The sequence below is a fragment of the Chiloscyllium plagiosum genome, unplaced genomic scaffold, assembly GCF_037043375.1.
Source record: "Chiloscyllium plagiosum isolate Xiang-an unplaced genomic scaffold, Cpla_swu_hap1 HiC_scaffold_12, whole genome shotgun sequence".
NCBI classification, from domain to species: Eukaryota; Metazoa; Chordata; class Chondrichthyes; order Orectolobiformes; family Hemiscylliidae; genus Chiloscyllium; species Chiloscyllium plagiosum.
In genome coordinates, this window is record NW_028270150.1 from 11,359,516 (window position 1) to 11,374,351 (window position 14,836).

The 14,836-nt window shown below is 46.6% G+C and overlaps 1 protein-coding gene across 2 annotated transcripts in view; it reads left to right on the top strand.

The window, feature by feature from the left end:
* Positions 1-241: 241 nt before the first annotated feature.
* Positions 242-14,836, top strand: part of LOC122555590 (lysozyme C-like) — a 37,458-nt gene continuing 22,863 nt past the window's right edge. Inside the window, exons 1-3 of one of the 2 annotated variants that reach the window (XM_043701618.2) lie at positions 242-335; positions 1,571-1,752; positions 10,949-11,125. In XM_043701618.2, the coding sequence (XP_043557553.2) occupies positions 1,623-1,752; positions 10,949-11,125 (307 nt within the window). In that variant the 5' untranslated portion in view covers positions 242-335; positions 1,571-1,622. Of the gene's footprint in view, positions 336-1,370; positions 1,753-10,948; positions 11,126-14,836 lie in introns of those variants that run through there. The other variant, XM_043701617.2, reaches the window with a different exon arrangement.

A 14,836-nucleotide genomic window follows, 5' to 3' on the forward strand; every position in this document is an offset into this window, starting at 1 on the left:
ATGTTAACTTGCCCATAGTGTCCAGTGATGTGTAGGTTAGATGGGCTAGCCAAGGGAAATGCAGGGTCAGTGTTTGGAGGGCCAAGATAAACCTGATGGGCCGAATGGCCTGCTTCCAAAGTGTAGAGATTCAATAAACTGTGGGAACTGAAAATTTGAAACAAACACTGAAATTGCTGGTAGAGAGTCACAGGAGTTGAAATGTTAACTCTGCTTTCTTTCCACAGATGCTGCCAGACCTATTGCACGATAACCTGGTGTTGTATGATTTTTAACTTTGTACACATCTGAATGCACACAGAACCTGAAACAACAGCCTTTCAAAGTGGGAAAAGGTGAGTCCAAACAGACTGAGCTGTAATTTCTTGATGGTTGACCAGTAACCTTCTCTGAAACGGCTGCAATGTTCAACTGTCTGCACTTTGTGTACAATTCTGAATCTATTCCAGAATACAGTTAATGGTAGTGCCCTGGGAAGTGTTGTCAAACAGAGACAGAGGGGTTCAGGTACATAGCTCCTTGAAAATGGATCACAGGTAGACAGTATAGTGAAGAAGGCATTTGGCATTCTTGCCTTCATTGGTCACAGCATTGGGATCTAGTGCTGTGACTGTACAATGAATTGGTGAGACCAAATTTACAGAAGTGTGTACAATTCTGACTTTCCTTCAAAGGAAGATGTTAAAAATTGGAAAGGGCTCAAGAAAGATTGACAAGGATGTTACCAACTCTGGAACTCTTGATCATAAGAAGAGGCTGGATATGCAGGAACTTTCTTCCTGGAGCACATGAGGCTAAGGTCTGTAGAGGTTTATAGAATCATGCGTAGCATAGATAAGGTGAATTGCAAAGGTTTTTCCCCAGGGTAGGGGAGTCCAAACCTACAGGTAAAAGGGGAAAGATTTAAAAGAGACCTGAGGGGCAAATTTTTCATATAGAGTTTGGTGTATATATAGACAGCTGACAGAGAAAGCGTAGTAGGCAGGTACACTTACACCACTTAATAGATATTTGGACAGGATAGGAAAGGTTCAGAGGGATATGGGCCAAAAATAGGAAAATAGAATTTGTTCAGTTTAGAAAGCCTGATCAGCATGAACAAGTTGAGCTGAAGGGTTTGTTGAATTGCCACACAGTTCTCTGACTCGATGACTCTGCAACATCTGTGCAATTTTTTGCTTTTAGTTAGTCTCATCTCTAATTTCTAATCCATGTGCCTGTGTGTTGTGTTATTAATTTGCCCGCGTTTACTCATTAATAAACTCAGCTGCTGCTAACGCCAGAAAGCCTGTTTAAATTGTTCCTTTGAAGGTACCGGTCCATGTGGTTTGGGAGAAAGACATCCACAAGTGTCTAACCAACCGAGGGGCTGGGTGGAGAAAGAGGGGAACCAGTCCATCCCCTCACACCCGGGAATGTGACAGTTTAGGGGGTTACTGGTGTGGGAACAGAATGAAATGGGGAACCTCACCCACAGTCTGTTTGTATCAACCACCCTCTGGTTATTGTTAACTCACTGGGATATTTAACAATTTAAAAAGTAATTTTTCTTCCTCCTCTTGTAATGCAGATTCCCGTTTGGGGAAGATTGTGAGTGGAACTGAATACTTCAGCCTCAGACGATGAACACATTTGTTGCTCTCGGTCTGCTGCTCGCAGTCACAGATGCCATTGTCTTGACGAGATGTGAAGTTGCCAACATTTTCTACAATAATGGACTCAATGGATATTTAGGATATGAACTGGGTCACTGTGAGTTTCACTGTTTCCACGTTGTAAACAAAGACAATGTATTCAAGTTTCCCCACTGGGTCTGAGACCCCTCTTTCACCTCATTGCCTGTCACGATGGTGTTAATGCTAGAGCACAGATTCCTGTCAGTGAGTTAGAGAGTCAATGCACTGTGTGATGTGGGGCTGGGTTATACAGAGCCCCCAGCTACAGCACATTCTCTGATGTCAGCTTGGGCAAGGGGCCAGCCGCTATCACAGTAAATGTGAGAGGCATCATGATGATAATACTGGACAAGTCCGATCCCAGAGTGAGGCCTTGTTGGAATGTTGGCCTTTATTTCAAAGGGAATAGGGTTGAAAATGAGGGAAGGTTTGTTAAAACTGTATAAGGGACTGGGCAGAACACAGCCGGAATACTGTGAACAGAGTTAGAAACATAGGAACATAGAAAATAGGTGTAGGAGTAGACCATTTGGCCCATCAAGTCTGCTCCACCATTCATAGCGCATGGTTGATCATCCAACTCAATAGTCTGCCCATCCGAGTCCTGTGGCCACTGCCTGAATTTGGAGGAAATGGAAAAAGCTGAGGGTGAGGACTAATTTGATAAGGCAGCAGAGGGTATTGGTGGAGAGGGACTGGATGGGTCTGTTGGAACGGAAAAAATACTGAGGGCTTGCTGGCCGTCTGTGTGGGGTACAGACGTGTATAAGGACTCAGTGAAGCTAAAACGCTTGTGGGCTGGGGAACGGGAAGTTGCTGAAGAGGTGGAGGATGTGGTTGGTGTCCCGGAAGTGCCTGAACTAAGGGGGAGAGGATGGAGTCGAGGATAGGTCGAGATGAGTTCGGTGGGGCACGAGCATGCCGAGACAATGGGTCAACCAGAGTAGTTGGGCTTGTGGATCTTGGGGAGCAAGTAGAACCAGGCAGTGCAGGGATGGGCGACCATGAGTTTGGAGACAATGGAAGGGGAGATCACCGAAGGCGGTGGGGGCACGGACAGTGCATGTGATTTTGGTATGGTGGGTCGCGGTGGGTTTATGGGCAAGGGTGAGGAAGGACGTGGTGTCAGAGAGTTGGCATTCGACCTCTGTGGCATCAAGGTTCATTCTCCAGACTCCCACCGCCCCACCTTTATCAGAGGGTTTGATAATGAACTGGGGCTTGGTGGGGAGAGAGTGGACTGCCGCACATTCAGAGGGGGTGAGCTTGGAGTGGGGGAGGGGGTGGGTGGAGAAATTGTGGCGGCCAATGTCAGCAATCTAGAGTGGGCACAAAGCCACCGGAATGAGTGCAAAACGATGAGGAAGGTTTGAGGTTGGAGAATGAGTCATTGAAGGGTGGTGGGGAGGATTTGTCAAAAAAGAAGACATGAAGATGGAGGCAGTGGAGGAAGAGCTCCACATCGTGGCGGGCACGGAACCTGCTGTCGAAAGTGGGGCGGGGGCAGAGGATGTAGTGGAGGGGCACAATTGTGAGTCCTTTCCTGAGAAGATACTGTTCGGCCTCAGAGAGTTCGAGGTTGAGGTGGGGAGCAGTGAATATGTGACAAGGCTCAGGAGTGGGGTTTTGGGGGAGTCTTGAGGAGGCTAAAGGGGGTGGGAGGGCAATGTGGGAGGGGTGGAATAGTTGTGGGAGGGGAAAGAGAGGGTTAGGGAGTGGGATGAGGTTAGGTAGATTAGATTAGATTAGATTAGATTTCCTACAGTGTGGAAACAGGCCCTTCAGCCCATCAAGTCCACACCAACCCTCCAAAGAGTAACCCAGCCAGACCCATTCCCTCTGACTAATGCTATGGGCAACTTAGCATGGTCAATTGACCTAACCTGCACGTTTTTGGACTGTGGGAGGAAACCCACACAGACACAGGGAGAATGTGCAAACTCCACACAAGTAAAAACAATGACTGCAGATTCTGGAAACCAGATTCTGGATTAGAGGTACTGGAAAAGCACAGCAGTCAGGCAGCATCTGAGGAGCAGGAAACTCGACATTCTGGGCAAAAGCCCTTCATCAGGAATACAGGCAGAGAGCCTGAAGGATGGAGAGATAAATGAGAGGAGGGTGGGGGTGGGGAGAAAGTAGCATAGAGTACAATAGGTGAGTGGGGGAGGGGATGAAGGTGATAGGTCAGGGAGGAGGGTGGAGTGGCTAGGTGGAAAAGGAGATAGGCAGGTAGGACAAGTCATGGGGACAGTGCTGAGCTGGAAGATTGGATCTGGGGTGAGGGGAAATGAGGAAACTGTTGAGAAACTCCACACAGACAGTTGCCCGAGGCTAGAATCGAACCTGGGACCCTGGTGCTGTGAGGCAGTAGTGCTAACCACTGAACCACCGTATGGGGAGGGGTGTGGGATGGATGAGGTAGAGAGGAGGGAGGAGGGGTTGAGTGGTAGGGTACATTGTGAAGGTGGACAGGTGAGGAGGGAGAAGTGGTGTGCTGTCTGGCTGCAGGTGGGCAGTAAGACCCAGGAGTGACCCTGGGGATTAGAGTTGGTGTGTTGATTGGAGAGTGGGCACAGTCCGGAGTGTGGGTGGGAGTAGGAGGGAAGTTGAGGCTGATCCCAGTCCCTTCATTGATGGAATCCCAGCCAGCATCTGAGGTGTCATCTGAAGCGGAAATGGAGGGTGAAGGTGAGTTCCTGTGAGTTCCGGGTCAATGGTTGCCGGACCGGAAAGGGAAGCAGCATCCAAACTAGAAGTGGAGTTGGACTGGAGAGGCCCAGTGCTGGATGAGGCCTGCATGTTGGTAATGGCAACAATGGCGTAGAGGAGGGGGAGCCTGGAGGCAGCCGGAACCAGGGCGCTGATTTCAAACGGTCAGTGAGTTCTGCGATTGGAGGTGAGTAGAGGAGAGTGTTGTGAACTTATGGCTTTTTATGTCTGATATGGAACAAAAAAGCCGTTTGTTGAGCACATGGATTCTGCGTTGGATATAGAAGAGTAGAGGTCCCCACACATTTGGGAAAGGGAGGCCTTGAGCTGATGGGAGGGATGAGGAGAGGGAATGGAGGTGCCGGAGCATTGCAGAGAGGGTGGAGTGGAAAATCCAGAGGGAGAATTGTTTGTGGAGGTGTTGGAGGTATGGTAAGTATGGGGCATTGAAGATGGGTCTAGGTTTTGAGGATTGAAAATGTACCTGTAGGTCTTGAGTGATGAGCTGTTTGTGAACAAGAATTGAGAAAGGTCAGGTGGCTGCAGTATTGGGCTTGTTTCTCATGTGGTCAATCTTGGTGTCATCTGCAAACTTATTAACCATTCCTCCTTTATTCGCATCCAAATAATTTCTGTAGATGACAAAAAATAGTGGACCCAGCACCGATGCTTGTGGCACACCCCTGGTCACAGGCCTCCAATCTGAAAAGCAACCCTCCAGCACCACCCTCTGTCTCTTACCTTCAAGACAATTTTGTATCCAATGGCTAGGTCGCCAGGGATTCCATGTGATCTACCCTTACTAACCAGCCTTTTATGTGGAATCTTCTGGACTGCCTTGCTGAAGTCCATATAGACAACGCCCACTGCCCTGCCTTCTCCAATCTTTATTGTTTCTTCAAAAAACTGAATGAAGTTCATCAGCCACAATTTCCCACGCGCAAATTTCCCATGTGTTCTCTATACCTGAACTGCCTCTGCCTTTCCAAATACACGTTAATTCTGTCCATCAAAGTCCCCTCCAACAACTTACCCATCGCTGACGTCAGGCTCACCAGTCTGTAGTTCCCTGGCTTTTCCTTACCATCTTTCTTCAATAATGGCACCACATTAGCCACCCTCCAGTCTTCTGCTCCTTCTTGAGAAGGCTGAACCAAAGTATGTATTTAGTTGGGAGAAAGTGAGGACTGCTGATGCTGGAGACCAGGGTCGAGTATGTGGTGTTGGAAAAGCACAGCAGGTCAGGCAGCATCTGAAGAGCAGGAGAATTGACGTTCCGGACATAAGCGGTTCATCAGGAAAGGGGCTGATTCTCCTGCTGTGCTTTTCCAGCACCACACTCTCGACTATGTATTTAGTGGGTCAGCCATTCCTTTACTGCCCATTTTGAAGTCCCCTGTTTCTGACTGTGAGGGAACTACGTTTATCTCCATCGGTCTTTTTCTCTTCACCTACTGATGGAAAGTGCTTTTGCTGGCTCCTTATCTGAGGAAAGATATGCTGGCATTGGAGGCAACCCTGAGAAGTTTTGCTCAGCTGCTCCTGGGTTTTGTGGACCCTAGTGAGGGGAGGCTGAGTAGATTGGACCTGGATCATTGGAATCGAGAGGAATAAGAAGTTGTTGAAACATACAAGGTCCATAAGGGTCTGGACTGAATCGATGCAGGAACATTATTTTCCCTTGTGGGAGAGTCAAGGACCAGGGTTCATGGTCTCAGAATAAGGGCCGTGATGTGGAAGTGCCAGTGTTGGACCGGGGTAGACAAAGTTAAAAATCACACAACGCCAGGTTCGAGAGCAACAGGTTTACTTGGAAGCACTAGCTTTCGGAGTGCCACTCCTTCACCACCTGATAGAGGAGCAGTGCTCCGAAAGCTAGTACTTCCAAATAAACCTGCTGGTCTAGAACCTGGTGTGATGTGATTTTTAATTCAGAATAAGGGGTCACACGTTTCAGATATGGATGAGGAGAAATTCCTTTACTCCGAGGTTAGGGAATCTGTGGAGTTCTTTACGGCCGAAAGCTGTTCAGGCAGGTGGAAGCGTATTCAAGGCTGAGATAGACATTGTTAATCAGTGAGGGAATCGAGGGTTATGGGGAAAAGGCAGACAAGTGGAGTTGAGGATTATCAGAGCATCCATGATCTCACTGAATGGCTGAATGATCTATTCCTGCTCCTATATCTTACAGCGTAATAGCAGGATTTTGTCACATCTTATGCATATTAATACATTGTTAAGATGTACGAAACTCCAGCTGGAATCAATTTCAAGTGTCTGTGAGTCCCCAGGCATCTTCCCCGATCCAATATCGACCACCCATCTGCATCCTCACCAAGAGAAATTATTAGCAGTGATCACTTGCCTTTAAAAGTGTTTACCCTGTAGGAACTGTGGAAATTCCAAATATTATTTTGATGCGTAAAGCTAAGCTTGGGTTTATAGTTTTAGAGTCGGCTGATTTGCAGCAGTTGCTCTCGATGTGGTCTCCCCTTCATCAGGGAGACTGAGCGCCAACTTATGGAGCGGTTCAGGGAACACCAATCCCATTGTCCTGTGGCCAACCATTTCAACTTCCCCTCCTACTCCTACCAGGACATGCAAATCCTGGACCTCCTCCAACAAGTCAAAGCCACCTGCCAAACTGTAGGAATATCAACATTCCTAATGAAGGGCTTTTGCCCGAAATGTCGATTTTCCTGCTCCTCGGATGCTGCCTGACCTGCTGTGCTTTTCCAGCACCACTCTAATCCAGACTCTGATCTCCAGCATCTGCAGTCCTCACTTTCGCCCTGTAGGACGAATGCCTCGGGACCCTCCAACTACACGGCATCAACATTGAATTCTCCAGTTTTGAAATCTCTCCTCTCCCCACCTCATCCCAGATCCAACCCTCCAACTCAGCACTGTCCTCTTGACCTGTCCTACCTGTCCATCTTCCTTTCCACCTATTGGCTCCACCCTCTGCTCCGACCTATCACCATCAACCCCACCTTCATCCACCTATCGCGTTCCCAGCTAACTTGCCCCCAGCTCCATACTCCCCCATTTATCTCTCAACCCCCTTTGCCCGCCCCATATTCTGATGAAGGGCTTATGCCTGAAACATCGATTCTCCTGCTCCTTGGATGCTTTTCCAGCGCCACACTTTTCAACTCTATCTCTCCAGCATCTGCAGTCCTCATTTTCTCCTAGTTATCAATAAGGATGTCAAGTCAAAGGATTTGAACGCCTCCATCCCCATCAGTCTTCTAAATGGTGCATGCACCATGGCACTGTCTGTAATAACCAACGTTCATGTGGCAAATACTCAGCATTTCCTTCCAGTACAATATAAAATGATGTTTTCCCTTTTCATTAATGTTTTTGTAACTTGTCCAAAAGGTGTATAACAGTTCTGGGGCCTCTGCATCATAGCACAATTTGCTAAAATTATGAATCAAAATTGGGTTGTCAAGAGAATATATGCCGGTTACAACAAAATATAGGTAAGTTCAGTGAGTAGGCGAGAGTGAGGAGTGCAGATACTGGAGATAAAATCAGAGAGTAGCCAAAGATATGCCAAATGGAGTATAATGTGGGAAAATGTACAATTGTCCCTTTGACAGACAGAATAAAAAAGAAGCAGATAATCTCATTAGCGAGAGGTTGCAGAGCACTGAGAGGCAGAGAGATGTGGATATCCTAGTGCATGAATCACAGAAAGGTGCAGGTACAGCAAGTAATCAGGTAGGTTAACAATGTTCCAGGTTATTGAGAGGGGAATTAAATGTGAGTGCAGGAAGGTTCAGTTACACGGGGTATTGGTGAGACCCAATCCAGATTACTTACTGTGCACAGTACAGGTCAGCGTACTTACTGAGGGATGTTCATGAGTTGGAAGCAGTTCAGAGAAGGTTTACTGGACAAGTCTCTGGAATGACCCTGATTGCTTTATGAGGACAGGCTACACAGGCTGGGCCATAATCCTCCAGAGTGAGAGAGAGAGAGGTGACGTAACTGAATCATGTAAGAGCCTGAGGGAACCTGACTGGGTGGGTGTTGAAAGGAGGATTCCTCTTGTGGGAGAATCTAGAACAAGGGGTCACAAAGTTTAAACATAAGGAGGTGCCAATTAAAAACAGAGATGTGGAAACAGATTTTTTTCCCCTCAGAGTGTTTTGGAATTCCCTTCCTCAAAAGGCAGTAGATGTGGAATCTTTAAATCATTATGACAGAGTTCAGGAGATGCTTGGTTCCCAAGGCGGTGAAAGATTATCAGGAGTATGTAGGAATGTAGAGTTGAGGTTAAAATCAGATGAACTATGATCTTTTTGAGCGGTGAAGGACTGATTGGCCTGCTCTCTAATTCCTTGTTTGTGTGCTCGAGTGAAGGATGGAAAGTTGTAACAGAATGCAGCGTTTCTCAGCACTGCTGAAGTTCGCTATTCCCAAATCACTGTCAGAAATAAAGGAATGAAGTCACTCCCAGCAGCCTCTGAGCCCTCCCCTTGTAATGGATCATAGTCTGCCATTCAGGATCCTGGTACTAATCTGGTAAACGTAGTGTATCTTTATTTATTTCCCAGCTTCAAGGCTAATTCACTTTGTGGAGCAGATAACCACAAGTGTGATTCTGTATAAAGGGGCAGCGTTACCAGACGCAGACACAGATGCACCTACCACTGACAGGTTGAAGACACTGATTGTTGTCAGTGCCCTGGCCACTCTCCAACGCCAGAATCCTTATATGATGTGAATTTGCTGTCATTATAAACACAGAAACATAGAAAATAGGAGCAGGAGTAGGCCATTCAGCCCTTCAAGCCTGCACCGCCATTCAATGTGATCACGGCTGATCATGTAATCTTAGTATTCCATTCCCGCTTTCTCTCCATACCTCTTGATCCCTTTAGCCACAAGGGCCATGTCTAGCTCTCTCTTGAATATATCTAATGAACTGGCCCCAGCAGCTTCTCTGAGTGAAGAAATTCCTCCTCATCTAAATCCTGAATGTCTTACCCCTTATTCTTCGACTGTGACCTCCTAGTGCTGGACTTCCCCAACATTGGGAACATTCTTCCCACAATTAGCCTTCCAGTCCCAACAAGGTTTTGTATGTTTCTATGTGGTCCTTCTCTCATTCTTCCCAGTCACTCCAGTCTTTCCTCATCTGTCAGTCCTGCCATCCCGGGAATCAGTCTGGTGAACCTTCGCTGGACTCCCTCCCTTAATGGCATGAATGCCCTTCCTCAGACTAGGGAACCAAAACTACGCACAATACTCACCAAGTCCCTGTGTAACTGCAGCAAGACATCGTTACTCCGATACACAAATACTCTCGCTATGGAGGCCAGCATGCCATGAGCTATCCTCACTGCACCTACATACCAATCTATAGCAACTGTTGCACCATGACACTCATGTCTCACTGTACCTCACCTTTTCCTAAACTGCTACCACGCAGGTAGTAATGTGCCTTCCCATTTTTGTGGCCAAAATGAATTCTACACTGACTAAATTAATCTAGTACAGTGTGGCCGACTGTGAGTACCACCTTCTCTGTTCTATTTAAGCCGTACTGAATGCCCTGACAGATGGGACAGTTGTATTCTCCTGTAGTTTGGTCAGTCAGTGGGTGAGTGTCTGGTTGGTGGGGACAAGGAAGATCTGAGTCTGGCCTGAACTGAGTAAATTGCTCTTTAGTTTAAACTCTGCAAGGGCAGGAATAGACTGGATGTTGGATGGTTCTTTTTGCAGAGAGTCATGAGCCTCTGGATTACATTGTTAGCTGGTGCACTGGCTATTGACTGTTCGGTTCCACCAAGGAGCTGATTTGCTCCTGACTGGGCCAGAGATCACCTTCTGCAGAAGGGTATTATCATTATAGATCACAGATGGTCCCTGTGATCTCCTGGATTGGTTTCGATCAGCTGAGGTGATCCAGAAGGATTCTTTCTGAGTATTGTTCCCCTCATTGTCTCTGGCGTGCTGCGTCTCCACAGAGAAGCCTGTGGTGGTCATGGCTGTGATGGGGGATGGGGTTTGGGCTGGGGTGCAGGGGAACAAGGGACAATCGGTGATGGTTGCTCCATGGGGAGGTTTTAATGGTTTCTCCTTCTGAACCGAAAGCACCGACAGCAGAGGGTCACGTGACTATGATAAGGAGATGTCAGTGTCTGGCTGGGGTGGACAAAGTCAGAAGTCACATGACACAATAGGTTTATTTGAAATCACAAACTTTTAGAATATTGTTCCTTTTAACCTGCTGGACTGTAACCTGACATGTGACTTCTGACTTTGTCACATGACTATGGCAAACCGCAGAGCCCAGTGTCCTCACAAATGTATTTTTTCAAATAGTATTGATCGAATCATCCTGGTTTCAGTCAGAGATGTTTGTTCCTGCCATTCATTTTCTGTGCTCGTACATCCCTCAGACAAGCGACACACAGTCAGGATGAGGATTCTACCAGGGTACTGAAAGACAAACGTTACTGTCTGTGAGGTCTCGTGAGAACCACATTTGCGTTTGCCACATGTTCTGACCAACATGTCTCTGATGCTCATTTTCATTCCAGGGATGTGTGTAGCCTTTTATGAGAGTCAATACAACACCTCGGCACGAAACGTCATGGAGTCGATAAATGACAATCTTGAAGCAACAAAGTTTGGGATGTTTCAAATCAGTAATTCCAAGTGGTGTTCAGATCCAGACTATCCAGAAAGTCCAAATGTGTGTGAAATACAATGTGAAGGTAGGTGAAGCAATCCAAGGTGGATCTCAGTTGCAAAACATTTGAGACACAGTTTTATTATTACTTGTGAACTGGGTACTTAAATAGAGGTGAACATGTTTTATTTCTGTATTTTATGCATATCTGGCCTTTCTGTTCGAAAGGTCAGAATGCCATTTTGAACATTGAATTCAAAGGCAGCGTTTCAGGGAGACATGTGACCCCACCTGAATGCCCAGCAAGTTACACGGGGTCACCATCACCAAAGGGTGTTTGCTGGCCTACATTTCACAACCACCAGAGGGAGACAGGATTCGAATGAGGATTAAGTTTATTGTCACTGAAGAGAAGGAGCCACCAGCAGGTTGGTGGAAGGGGAAGAGACCCAGGACAGCAGAGGTGCTGGGATTAGCAGGTGACCAGCAGTCAGGGCTGGGGGAGAATCCCTGAGGGGCTGAGCAGCCAGGGAGGAGAAAACTCTCAATGTAGAAAGCTCTGGGGAGGTCAGAAAGAGAGCCATCGTACAAGATTGTTGAAGCTATGAGTTTAGGGAGCCCATGTAAAGGAAGAGGGAGCTCATTTCTGATTGGAACCTCAGCAAGAAGAAAATGTCTTCTCTAGTAAATGCGAAAGGAAACAAATTGCAATGAACTAAAATGAAACTGGGAATTGCAAATGCTGGAGTTCTGAAATAAACAGAAACAGAAATTTCTGGAGAAACTCAGCAGGTCCAGCAGCATCTGTGCAGAGAGAAACAGAGTTAACGTTTTGAGGCCAGTGAGCCTGCTTCAGAAGCTTTAGAGGAAAGATCAGGGACTCGGAACATTAACCCTGTTTTCTCTCCAAGTACAGCCTCATGAGGTGGCAAGAGACTTTCAAGTGGAAAGGGGGCTGGCTCTTCATTGATGTCTCTATGGCCCCCAGGGATGTCTCGGATTGAGTCTACAGGATTCTTAAGGGGGAGAGAGAGCAGCCAGAAGTTGGGGTACACATCGGTGCCAATGACATAGGTAGGAAAAGGGAGGAGAACCTGAAAAGTGAATATAGGGAGTTAGTTGGAAGCTAGAAGGCAGGACAAGCAGAGTAGTAATCTCAGGATTGCTACTGGTGCCATGGGCTCGTAAGGCTCGGAACAGAGACCGAGTGCAGCTGAACACATGGCTGCAGGGTTGGTGTAGGTGGAACTGTTTCAAATATGTGGATCATTGGAATATCTCGTGGGGGAGGTAGAACCTGTACAAGATCCCACCTGTATCCCGGGCAGAAGGTTTACGTGAGCAGTTCTGGTCACCTCATTTTAGGAAAGATGTGGAAGCTTTAGAGAGGATGCAGAGGAGATTTACCAGGATGCTGCCTAGTCTGGTGGGCATGTCATATGAAAGGTTGAAGGAGCTAGGGCTTTTCTCATGGAAGTGAAGGATGATGAGGTGTACAAGATGTTGAGAAGCATAGATAGAGTGGATATCCAGAGACTCTTTCCCATGACAGGAATGTCTATCACGAGGGGGCATAATTTTAAGGTGAGTGGAGGAAGGTTTAGGGGAGATGTCAGAGGTTGGTTCGTTACACAGAGAGTGGGGGGTGTGTGGAATGCACTGCCAGCAGGGGTCGTAGAGTCAGAGACATTCGGGACCTTTAAGTGACTCTTGGATAGGCACATGGAAGGTAGTGCACTGAAGGGTATGTAGGTTAGTCTGGATCTTAGAGTCAGATAAAAGGTCAGCACAACACTGAGGGCCAAAAGGCCTGTACCGTGTTACATTGTTCTCTGTTCTATGTTCTGTCATTCCCAGTTACTGACATGAGCAATTAAATGTTGCATTTATATTTGACTTTAGTTAGACATAGCCACGAGCTTGGCTTTCTCTCCACTGATGCTGCCAGACCTGATGGGTTTTTCCAGCAATTTCTGTTTTTGGTTAAGAATTTATCACCATCTTGTCACTTCGGTGAAGACTTTTAAAAAAAAATAAAATCCACTGCGGTCTTTCAATAAACTCTTATAAAAAAAAGCACTCCAGGTATATTCACAAAACTTGAAAGAAATCCATTTTGTCGACAGTTCACAGGTTTCTGGCTTCCTAACAATATTAAACATGCAAGTACTCTGTAACGTCTCCTGTACAGTTCAGTGTGAAGTAACTGGAATAGTAAATGGCTCAGTGTGGGAATTGTCTCTGCTTTCTTTCCCCTGACCCTTTCATTCTTTCCTGTCTTCACTGCCTCACACATCCGCATTTACTATCCTCCTCCAGATGGTGACACTGTTTCCACAGATTGAGGGAACGCAGCCATTTCCTTTTGACTTGTCGATGATCTGGAGTATCAATGAGTTAAGTTTGGGTGACAGAACCATGCTTTCAGTGGTTCATATTGTAAAGGCAGTCACAATCACACCCAATCCCAGGGTGAAATGGTTAGAATTGGGCATGTTTATTCAGACCATTGTGTCATGTTTGTGTCTCAGTATCTGTATGTTCTTGAGCACCCTCTCAGACGTGACTGAGCTGCTGGTGGAACATGACCATATAATGAACACGGAAGACTTGTCCTTCAGTCAGAGAAACATGTTTTTGTTTAGATTCAGCGATCATTGGAAAAGGATTAGGCCTTTCAGCCCCTCAGGTCTGTTCCACCATTCAAAGAGATCATGGGTGATTTGTAGCCTCAATGCATATGTTTGCCTTTAGTCCGTATCACAGAGTCATAGAAGTCTATAGCATGAAAACAAGCCTTTGAGCCCAGCCTGCCCATGCCATCCAGTTTTAACAATTTAACCTAGTCCCATTTTTTGTGCTTGGTCCATATCGCTCCACACCTCTCCCACCTGTGTACCTGTTGATATGATTTTTAAATGATGAAAATGTACTCGCTTCCACCACTATCTCTGGTAGCCTGTTCCAGACATTCACTGTGTGAAATAATTGCCCCTCTCGACCCTTTTGTATCTTTCCCTTCTCACCTTAAACTGATGGCCTCTAGTTTAATCTCCCCTACCCCTGGGGAAAAGCTGTCCACCACCTACCTTATCTATGCTTCTCATGATTTTATAGACCTCTATAAAGGTCACTCTTCAATCTCTCATGCTCCAGGGGAGAAAGTCTCAGCCTATCCAACATCTCCTTTTCACTCTACCCTTCCAATCCAAGTAGCATCCTAGTACATCCTAGTACATCCTAATACATCTTTTCTGCATCCCCTCCAAGGTAGGCTGAGCAGAACTACATGTTGTGGTTCTGTTCGCCGAACTGGAAGTTTTTGTTGCAAACGTTTCGTCCCCTGTCTAGGTGACATCCTCAGTGCTTCTGTGAAGCGCTTCTGTGGTGTTTCCTCTGGCATTTATAGTGGCCTGTCCCTACCGCTTCCGGTTGTCAGTTTCAGCTGTCCGCTGTAGTGGCCGGTATATTGGGTCCAGGTCGATGTGTTTGTTGATGGAGTTTGTGGATGAGTGCCAAGCTTCTAGGAATTCCCTGGCTGTTCTTTGTTTTGCTTGCCCTATAATGGTAGTGTTGTCCCAGTCAAATTCATGTTGCTTGTCGTCTGCGTGTGTGGCTACTAGGGATAGCTGGTCGTGTCGTTTCGTGGCTAGTTGATGTTCGTGGATGCGGATCGTTAGCTGTCTTCCTGTTTGTCCTATATAGTGTTTTGTGCAGTCCTTGCATGGAATTTTGTACACTACGATCTGCATCCATGAACATCAACTAGCCACGAAACGACATGACCAGCTATCCC